This window comes from Mustela putorius, unplaced genomic scaffold, assembly GCF_011764305.1.
Source record: "Mustela putorius furo isolate JIRA1106 unplaced genomic scaffold, ASM1176430v1.1 tig00003845_pilon_pilon_pilon, whole genome shotgun sequence".
NCBI lineage: Eukaryota > Metazoa > Chordata > Mammalia > Carnivora > Mustelidae > Mustela > Mustela putorius.
This window is the reverse complement of record NW_025421998.1, coordinates 84,368,875-84,379,828: the sequence shown is the minus strand read 5'-3', so window position 1 is coordinate 84,379,828 and position 10,954 is coordinate 84,368,875. Positions and strand designations below refer to the sequence as shown.

Sequence of the window (10,954 nt, the reverse complement as noted above, 5' to 3'; positions counted from 1 at the left end):
CTCCCCCTTCTCCCACCTGAGCCACTTACCCTTCACTTAGTGATTTTTACCTCCCGGGTCCCTGAAGCAGCTGCCAGCGGGGACTCAGGCAGTAAGGGAAACAAAGGTCTCCGTGAGCCCCACCAAGGAAAGTTCTCCACACATGCCTGGGGACAAGGCCGCCGCTGGGTCTTGCCAGGCCGACAGAATACACTGGGGAGGTACCGCTGGAGAGAGGCTGGCCCCGTAAGGAGGTCCATTGGCTCCAGCTGTCCCTGGGTAGCCAACAGCAGGGACGTTGGGTTGCTTTGGCTGCGACTGATCCTCTTTCTGTCCACCCTCTAGTGAAGATAGGCAACAGTGTGTCATTTGTTCAAGAACGGGGAGAAGTAGTGCTAGCTTTATGGAGCCACTGACGTCATGAAGGAAAACACCTTGGTCTTCTCCATTGAACTATCTCACTCACCATCACCAGGAAACCAACCCAGTTCTCCAGTGACAAAGAAAGGGCTGGAGGGCATCGTTCCAGGCTGAGGTACAGAGTGGGCACGGACACAGATGTCCACTGGTGGGGGTGGTTTACAAGGGGCCTACAACCGGGGGTGTGGCAGGAGGTATACCCTGGAAAGAAGGCACTTATTGCATTAAAGAAGTGAGCCAAGGACTGAGAACGCTAGGAGACAATTAATGGTGTGAAGCTTCTGCTTCGAGAAGGATAATCCACTGCGAGAGCGAACACCACTTTCGTGGAGGGAGCCCCGAAGGACAGGCGCCATCGCCCAAGCTGAGTTTTAATGTGGAATGCAATGAACCCTTAAAGAAAGAACTCCAGAGCAGAGTGGTCAAACCACTGTTAGAACTTTTCGAACTAGACTGCAGCCCCCAACTGGCTCTGCACCCCCAGGACAGCCTTTTATAAAACAAATTCAGTGGCACTGCTCCAGAGGTGGGCACTGGCCACAGGGCTCCACCACATCACAGGCACCATTCAAAGACCACCTCGGTTGAGTACGAGCACCTTTCAAAAGCAGAACAAGCCACCCCACAGGAGTTCCAAGGGGCCAAGTACTCCTACAGAGATGAACAGTTCCACTACCTGTTGCCACATTTTAAACTATTTATTGAATGAGGCAGTAATAGACAGAATGGAAAACAACACAGAATCCATGCTCTGCTACTTGGGTTTTGCTTTTCTTCTTCTTCTTCTTCTTCTTCTTCTTGGCAATTTCTCAAACTATTAGGAGGTTATTTCACCACAAAGGAACACGGACTTTAAAGCCCTGAACAGCTTCACAATGACGATAAAAAATAATAATTAAAAAAATAACAAGTTGTAGAACTAGGACTGTTCATATGTAAATTTCCCTTCCCTCCCCCTATTACGTACAGAAAAAAACATACAAAGAACATTAGATAGTTTTATATAAAACAAGCAAATACAAGAATCTGAAACTTTTCTCAAAGGCTGAGCAAGATGTGAAGGATCTTTTAATGTCGCATTAAAAAAAACACATTAAATACACTATCACACGTGGGGGCCCGGGAGGAGGGGAAGAGTTGTCCCTGTACTCAAGGAGCAGAGATTTGGCCTGTCGAGAAGTCAGGTGAATTTAGCCACTGGAGACTCAGGACTTGCAGCTGAGAAATCACAGAATTTAACAGTTACTGAGAACACCCAGACCGGTCAACACCTTCGAGGAGGCAGCTGCGGGGACCTGGCCCAGCGGGCCGCGGGGACCTGGCCCAGCGGGCCGCACCTGGGAAAACTGCAGCGTCCCTTCTGAGATAGGACCTGCCTCAGGGCTGCTGGAAACACCCAGGTCCCTTTCTCTTCCAAGGCCCCACGGGATGAAGAGCAACCTTCCTCAACGTGGGGGCTCCTGTCACCTCCGGTCTCCTCTGTTAAGCTACAGAAAGTTACTGGAAAGGAAAAAAATTGCTCCCGTTGGTGTGCCCTGGTTTTTGAAGATTTTTCTCTCCCTCCTTCCTTTCCCCTTCCAACCCCTCCCCTCCCCCTCGCACTCTCTCCCCTCCAAGCACACGCCCACAAGCACACTTCACGCGCACGGGCTCCTCAAACCCTTAATACTTCTGTTACCTTCAGTTCATATACATGACCAATTCAGGACTGACCTTAAAACCAAAGCAACATTTTAATAGTCATGAGATCAAGAAGGCTTCCTGGGAAGGGGAGGAGATGCGAGGCTGGAGAAATCCCTCCTGTCCCTGCCTGGAGCTTTAAGGACATTCACCTGCCTGTGGCAAGGTCAGCACCTGGGCCAGCCCAAGGAGCATCTCAGCTGCCAGGCCACGAGGCCCTTGGACCTTGCAAACACAATTTCTGGACCCCACCCCATTCTGGAACCTCCTTCCTCAGGTGAGTCCAGCAGGGAGAGTTCTGGGTGGCCACTGGGAGGCAGCTTTGGTGAAGGGCATGGTCACCTCCGCCTGAGTTTGTCAGTAGCTCAACGCATGACCCTGGTATGAACAAAAACCGGGTGACTGTGTCTGGCCACGTACCCTACACCCACTAAACTGGGTGAATTATTTTTTTTCCACAGCTCACCTTGATTTCATACAGATAATTCCATGCGGGTTTCATATACATATATATATATGTATATATATACATATACATACATACATACATACATACATATATATACTTTATATATATGTAAATGTGTATATCCATATGTACACATATACATATATTCACACTCACACATACACACACGTAAGTATACACACATGTTTCTGCAGAAAGAAGTCCTGCCACAATTTGGCTTTTTCGGGATGGTGAAATTGACAACACAGTATCTTATTCCACCAATCCCAGAAATCAAGAGTGGTGCTTTAAAAAATGCAATTCCAAAACCCACTGCCTTTCTTCCTTTTTAAATAAAAGGTTAACAAAACTTTTCTTCCGAAGTCGAGAGACTTAATTCCACTTGATTGCACCTCTGCAAACGTGTAAAAAATTTTGAAGTAGACTAGAAAACGATGCCACGGTATGGCTGCATGTCACTGTTCCAACGTCACCACCTCCACAGCCTGGCCGTCCATGGTGACTGTGCTGTCCGATATCCGGGTGGTAACAGGAGCCATGGCCACCTGCACCGGCCCATTGCCCTGGGCGAGGCTGGTTACCACAGTCTGGTACATGCTCACGGGGATCTGGACCAGTCCTGGGGAGACAAAGGGGAGATGGTTGGTGGGGATCGGGCTCAGCTTCCCAGATGCTGCCTGGACAGGGCAACCAGCCCCAGCCCTTCAGGGTACCGCTGGTCAGCCTCGTGTAATCGCCCACCACTGTCCAAGCACAAATATATCCCTCCTCTTACCCACTGTCATTCTTAAAATGGACTGTCAGGAAAGAAAATGCGAAGAAACTGTGGAAATGGGACCCAGAGCAGGGCCTCCCCAACTTGCCGGGAGATGAGCCTGCCTGCCTCTCATTTTAGGAAGCAAGGCTGGTCACGTGTGAACCCTCCTCCCCAGCCCAGCCCTCCCGACCGCCTCCTTCCACTGGGAAAGGCTGCCATTAATTTTCTTTGATGTTCTGCTACGGACTTCTTCAGTCTTCTGCCTGCCTATGCTCAAGTTTCTCTCAGCTTGAAAAAACACCTCCCTCAATCCGTCCTGTTTTCTTGGCCACTGCCTCTCCCTTTAGTGTTTGCTTATTAAAAAAAGGGGTGGGGGGACTCCTGGGTGGCTGGGTCAGTTAAGCGTCCGACTCCTGATTTCGGCTCGGGTTGTGATCTCAGTCAGGGTCACGAGACTGAGCCCCACGTCGGGTGTGAATTGTTCACCCTGGACATGGAGCCTGCTTAAGATTCTCTCTCTTCCTCTCCCTCTGCCCTCCCACCACTCTCAAAAAAAAAAAAAAAAAAAAAAAAAAAAAAAAAGAAGCCTAGGGCATTGTTTTCTTGATGTTAGATTCACAGACCAGTAAAATTTAAAAATACATTTTGGGGTCAACTTAAAAAGACCCAACTGTTTCCTAATACCACTATTATTTCACATAGAAAGGATGGTTTCACACAAACGGAGGAAGAAGCACATAATCTCAGAAAAGGGCAGTCCTTCCTAAGAAAGAAAAGTTGATAGTTCTATATGACATACTAAAGAAAAAATAGGATTTGCATTAAATGAGGCAGAATAAATGCCTATTATCAAGCTCCTCTTCCTCTTAAAACTGAAACTGCAATTTAGTGGGAAGAAGGATATAAATGAGGGATGTCAACAGGTTTTTGGAAGATGTAAAGTGGTTCTGACTTATCAGAGAAATGGAAGTAGCAAGTCCTGCGCCCATGGAGGGCGCTGGACATAGGCCTCACTACGCAGAAACTGACGAGGCTGGAAACAGGAATTGGTTAAGCGTGTGTATTCAACTGTACTGCACCAATCCCAACACCCAGAAACCCTGCCCTTCGTTGATAGGACATCTGAAGTTCATCCACTGTTCCGGGAAGCTGACCTGGAGAGCCTGGAAAAGACCCCAGTGATACCTGTTGGGTGGGGAAACGGGGGCAGGGGGGGGGGGAAGACACTGAAAACTCCAGCCTGCTGTGCCAGTGCTTACCCCGAGGCCTACAGATGGCCCAGCTGTGGCCTGCACTCCCTGACACAAGGTTGCAGACAATGGTGGGGGTGGGAGAAGAAAATGAAAGCCCCAGAACCCTGATATCCTCAGAGAAGAGATCTGTATCATAAAAATGGGATGCTTTTCTTAAAACGGAGTATGAGAAAAACTTTAAAGTAAAAAAATCTAATGATGAAATACAATCCAATGAAAGCAGAAGATAAAGTCATGGAAATTTCTCAGAAAGTAGGATTCAAAGATGGAAAGGAAAGAAAAGTATGAGACGGAAGAGGTCCAACCACTGATAAAACAGAATTCCAGAGACAGTAAACACAAAACCAAAAAAACTCCAAAGGTAGGGAATTATCAGACACATTGTTAGATGCCCAGGAGACAAGATGACAAAAGATCAAGACACTAACACACATCTTTGCAAAATTTCAGAACACTGGGGATAAAGCAAAGATCCTGAAAGAGTCCCGAAAGAAAAAAAAAAAAAAAGGCCCTGTACAAAGAACTGGGAGTTGGAATATTGTGGGGCTTCTCAAAAGCAAGCCTGGAAGCTGGGAGCAGTTTCCTTCAAGAAGGCATCAAAGCAGACGCCTTTAAGTGTCTGAGAAGTTGCTTTCCGGCCAGCTCTGTTCCCACGCCCATGAAATGACACCCCTCCCAACTGAGTGTGACAGCAGAAGAAAGGCATCTTCAGACCTGGATGGGGTGGGAAAACTGGCCACCCGCACACGCTTTCTCAGGGAGCGCTGAAGGGTGAGCTCCACAGCAAGAGGGAAAACCACGAAAGAGGCAGCGTGGGAATGAAGGAGCCCGAGAGCCCACGGGAAGAGCAGTGGGGCGGGCTGAGGGCCCCGGACCGGAATTCTGCAGTGGGTCCGAGAGCGCAGAGAGGGGACACTGGCACAGCCACGCCGGGACAAGTACTGAGAGGGGTTTTCCAGAAGCGGGCAGAAGCAGTGTCTGTGATCTAAAACACAGAAGGGAAAAAGCAAATAGTAACAGTGATAATATACTTGGCTTAGCAGTGGACAATTTTTTTTAAAATTTAATTTACTTATTTTCAGCATAACAGTATTCATTATTTTTTCACCACACCCAGTGCTCCATGCAATCAATACCCACCACCTGGTACCCCAACCTCCCACCCCCCCAGCAGTGGACAGTTTTTAATGTAAGTTATAATAATATAAACATACAAGTGGGTTATCAAGAAACTGCAATAATGTCACCACTCAAGAAATAACGATTTAAGACTTTTAGAGCAGTAAAGATACACACCAGAAAGAGCAAGCAGAAAGTGTTGCCTCTAGGGTATAATCTTTTTTTTTTTTTAAAGGCCCTTTAGTCCTCTTTGACATTTAAAGCCATATATCACTTTGTGGAAAATAAAATCTAATTTTAAAAAGATGTTTTATCGGAATATTTTCTAATGCAAACAAACAAGAACCAAAGAAGAAAATGCTCTTTTACAAAAAAAGAGCATTACAAAAAAGCAGGTTCTGTTGTCCCTTGTGTTGGAGGCTAGCACCACCCCTGCCCCGGGCAATATGGACAGCAGCCTTCCCTGGGTGCTGGGTGTTCAGGGAACGCGGGCACAGGTGTTCATCCACTGGCAGGGCCAGCAAACCCATGTGGCTAGGCCTTCCTGTTTGACAGAGGGCTACTTCAGGGCCAAGCGTGGCTCTGGTTCACGTTGCTTCCCATAGCGTGAGGTACAAGATGCGCCGGAAGGACAGCAGGCCAAGGGAGTCTCTTCCTGGCCTCAACACTGTGAGCCCGGGCCCTGGTCCCCAGCCTATAAACCCCAGGCAAGGCCTCAGTGTGAGTGAGGATTACACGGCCCTGTCCACTGCCCCAGCGTATTCACGGTCACCTTTGCTTTCGTCCTCTCTTCTGGTCACCAGAGGCAAGTCAAAACTCATGAAGCCACGCAGAAGGCCCCCTGCAGAGCCCGGACACCTGTGTCCTCCTGCAAAGAAGCCACACGCTGGCAAACGGCAACTAAACTAGAAGCAAAGCTCCCAACTTGGGGAACAAGCTGTACCCCTGATAAACACAGGGACCGCTGTGAGCAAGGAGACCTCCTCAAGGTGAACCACCATCCTGCGCTAGGGGGCTGCAGGGGAGGGTGTGGGTAGAGACTTAAAGAATTGTCTAGTTTCATCTCTGGTTAAGGTATGTTCTCGTTTCCTATGATGCGGAGTCACATCCAACACTGTTGTTACAAGTTTTGATATCATGGAAGATTTGCTGCAGGATAAAATGGAGAAAGGGGCAAATGCAGAAATATCTATTGGCTGCCACTGCTGTAACCAGAACAATCTTCTGAACAAACTGATCCTGTTGCCTTCTTTTACAAGTCTTCAGTGGCCCATGGGGTATCAGGTCCAAATCTCCTTGCAGGATTTAAACCCTCATGTCAGCCCCTGTCGTTCAGGTCAGCCTAGTGACTGCAAATCGCCACCTGCTTTACACTCCAATCAGGTGAAGGACCTGGCCGAGTCCCCGTGACCTGTGCATGACCACGACTTCTGCCTGGAATGATGGGCCGGGACTCATTCCTTGAATGGGCTCCTAGTCATCCTTCTGCAGTCACAGTCAGTGGCAGTCCCTCCTTCCTTGGCCCAAGTCTCTCTTCTCTGGGGGTCCAGAGCACTCTGCACTGGCCTCCATGGAGGCAGTGGTCGTGGCCACCAACACCGTTTGCCTGTTTTGTCCTCAGGAGGACTGTCAAGTCCTTGAGGGATGGAGTCTCCACCTTTGAGTCCTCAGCAATCAGCAGGGGCTCGATAAATGGTTTCTGCACTCATGGATGAAACCTGCCTTCTGAGCTGTCCCTCCTAGAGATAGAGTGATTGAGGTGGCCCAGTCTTAGGGTGACAGGACAGTTTCAGAGCGGGAACTCCCAGTCCAGAGAACGGTCGAGTAAAAAGGACTACACTCAGGACTTATCCAAAGAAAAACACTTTTTTTTTTTTTTTTAAGATTTTTTATTTATTTGACAGACAGAGATCACAAGTAGGCAGAGAGGCAGGCAGAGAGGGAGAGAGGAGGAAGCAGGCTTGCCACCAGGCAGAGAGCTCGATGCGGGGCTAGATCCCAGGACTCTGGGATCATGACCTGAGCCGAAGGCAGAAGCTTTAACCCACTGAGCCACCCAGGCGCCCCCAAAGAAAACCATTTTTAAAGATTTCATCTTCTGGGGGTGCCTGGGTGGCTGAGTTGGTTAAGCCTCTGCTCAGGTCATTATCCCAGGGTCCTGGGATAGAGCCCCACGACAGGCTCCCTGCTCAGCGGGGGGCTGCTTCTCCCTCTGCCTGCAGCTCCACCTGTTTGTGCTCTGTCTCTCTCTGTCAAATAAATAAATAAAATCTTAAAAAAAAAAAAAAAAAAGATTTCATCTTCTGTATTTCACCTCAGGATCAGGGATGGAATAAATCTGGCCTCTACGACCGGGTGATGAAGTGACTGCCTACACAAAGCTGTCCCGAGAGTGAAGGCTGACAGCAACTGCATCTCTGAAAAGCTTTACGGAGGGCAAAATTCCATATACCAGGTCATTTCATAACCCCAAATGCCTCGAAATCCTAATGCCATTGTTTTCTACACGTGATTTCAGTCTATTTCCACCTAAAATCAGCACATTACCATCCTACTATGGAGATTTTAGAATTTCGGAATCTCTCTCTCCCCCTCTCTCACACAGCCATTTTGGCATGGGATTAGATTAAATCGTCTCAGCAGCTCTGACCCAGTGGCCTTCCCTTCCGTGGAGGGGCTGGGGGAGGGGCGGGCGGCCAGCAAGCCGGTGCACTAAGTCTGCGGCTGCCCTTGGAGGAGAGATGATTAAACGCTGAGGTACAGTAATCAGGCTGGGATTGTCCCTGCATCTGCTCAGCCCGGCCCTGATTAGCCCCAATCTAGAAGGCGTATGTTAATCTCAGTTTGTATTCTGGGTCATTTCGATTGATTAAGCAACAGGAAGCTCTTCACATTCTTAAAGAGAATGTGACGTTCTTTTTTGTTTTTCCGAGAGACCCTGTACAGACAGTCCTAGCAGTAAGTCTCTTGGCTTTGTGCAGCACTTTTCAAAGCCCTCTTAGACCCACTGCCTCTCATCCGGTTTTTGCTCAGACCCTAGAGAGCAGGCAGGGCAGGTGGTCCTCCAAGTCACAAATGATAGGCAATCTGGCAGAACCATGGACTTATCCTAAAGGCACATAGTAGAAAGTCCTGAAGATTTAAAATACCCCAGTCTCTAGGACTCCCGTATTTCAAAGCCATTAAGAAACCTTAGCATTCATTCAGTTTAGTAAATCCCTTTCTTTTTCTTTAAACTCAAAAGTAAACAGATAAAAAGTTTATATATATATATATATATATATATATATATATATATATATATATACCGAACATGGAGCAAGAGAGACTGCTGAGTGGTCTTTGCCCCAAGATGACTGAATTGTGGCAAAGCCACGCATCCAGGCTCTCGATCGGGGAGTCTTTTCACGCACCCAACCGCTCTGACCGGGGAACAACAGGCCAGCCGGAACCTGGAAAGTGGAGGACTACCCTCTTTGGGCTCATTGCTGCCTCTCCCCTCAGGCCTCCAGGCAAGGTTTACGGAACTGACCAAAATGGGAAGAGGCCAAAGGTGCCTCGGGAGCCACAGGTCCCAGCACAAGGACTTCCTTGTCCGACAGCAGTCAGACAAAAATCCCTGGGGGAACTGCTGGCTCTGGGGCCCCATTTCCCTGTAAAAGACCCGACCCTGCTCATTCCTCTCCTGCCTGGGTATCACATACTCAAAACACAAGGTCAAACACACTCCTCCCAGTGTTCCCCCAGGGCAGAAAGCAACAATTACATCCCTCCAATCGCTTAGGCCGAAAACTTTGCAGTCATCTTTGGCTTCACAAGCCAAGTATCAGCAAATCCTGTCAACTTCCCCTTCACATATAAACCTGGAATTCAGCCACTTGTTTCTGCTGCCTCCCTGCGCAGAATCCTATCATCTCTTGTCAGGGCTGCGTTTAAAAAAATTATTTTATTTTTTTTATTTTAGTGAGAGAAAGAGAGAGGGGCACGTGTGTAGGGGACAGAAGGGCAGAGGGAGAGAAGATTAAGCAGACCCCATGCCCAGCACAGAGCCTGACGTGGGGCTCGACCCCACAACCCTGAGATCATGACCTGAGGTGAAATCACGAGTCAGACGCTCAACCGACTGAACCACTCAGGTGCCCCGCCAGGACTATGTTTTATCTCCCTTAGTAATCTCCCAGCTTCAGCCCTTGTCCCACTGTTGCCAGAGGGATCTTCTCAAACCTCCACATGACACGATGGGTATCAGGACAGCCTTGGAGGAGGCTGGCTCTGATACAGCTCACACGCTTCCTAGCCAGCACCCTTCAAAGGCCTCCATTCAAGTCAGATGACCTTCTCGGGGAGGAGAGGCAGGGAGTCTGACCTTGGAGGCGGCCAGCCTTCTAAGAGTGCTCCAAGGAGACCCCCATACAAGGTCCGTTCTTTGAGGGACCTGCTCATCTCACCAGGGCCATCATTTCACACAAAGTGATTGTCTGTGTCTTACATTTCCCCCTTTCAGGAGAATCTCGATTTTAACAGAGACTTCATTTTGAAAAATAGGTAACACACAGAGGGCATAGTAAAAAAGGTACGAAGAGGGTAGAGAGTTGAAAACAGTCAGTCTCCCTCGCAGAGGTAACCACTGTGGCCAGTTTCTTGGCTGGCCTGTAGTTCAGCTGAGACTGTGCATTTGGAAATGTGTGTATGTGTGTCTGTGTATCTTGAACAATGCATTGTTCAAATGGGGAAGAGACACAGACACACATACACTCTTCTGCCCCTCGCTTTCTCGGGATCTTTACTTACAAGTATGAAGAGAGTGGATTTATTTTATTTTATTTTTTTTAGTGGCTGCCAAGTATTCCATTTGTATGAAGGTGCCTTATGTTTTTTTCATGTCAGCTGGGCCATGTGCTGCCGTTGTAACAAGGTCTGAGGGATGCACATGGCACCCAACAGCGTGAGCCCCTCACCATCACGCTTATGAACTACAGAAAGATCTGGAGGTGCTTGATTTTGATTAACCAGCACTTGAACGACTCACACCTTGGCTTTTCGATCTTTTTGCTGTTGTGCCAAATGTACTGCATTTCTCAAAATGCAAGGATGAATACCAAAGAGGTGAATTCTTAAGAGGAGATTTTAAAACTTTAAAATTTCCAAGGTGCAGTAATGGGGGACTCCAAACTGGTCTGCTTAGCCCAATTCCTTTCAAGATTCAAAATAATCTACCTCTAGTGGTGGGAATTAAGATTAAGGCATGACGGGGAATATACTTTTGGACAGATATTT

At 48.1% G+C, this 10,954-nt stretch overlaps 1 protein-coding gene and 1 non-coding gene across 11 annotated transcripts in view; both read right to left on the bottom strand.

The window, feature by feature from the left end:
• Positions 1-1,078: 1,078 nt before the first annotated feature.
• Positions 1,079-10,954, bottom strand: part of NRF1 (nuclear respiratory factor 1) — a 145,912-nt gene continuing 136,036 nt past the window's right edge. For 6 of the 10 annotated variants that reach the window (XM_045062976.1, XM_045062978.1, XM_045062983.1 and 3 more), the window contains 2 exons: positions 6,450-6,545; positions 1,079-3,167 (listed from right to left, as the gene is read on the bottom strand). In XM_045062976.1, coding sequence (XP_044918911.1) covers positions 3,004-3,167; positions 6,450-6,545 — 260 coding nt within the window. In that variant the 3' untranslated portion in view covers positions 1,079-3,003. The remainder of the gene's footprint in view (positions 3,168-6,449; positions 6,546-10,954) is intronic. The other 4 variants (XM_045062979.1, XM_045062982.1, XM_045062981.1 and 1 more) reach the window with 3 other exon arrangements.
• Positions 10,559-10,662, bottom strand: LOC123387129. The gene has a single exon (XR_006601484.1). It is a non-coding gene; the product is annotated as a small nucleolar RNA U13 (small nucleolar RNA).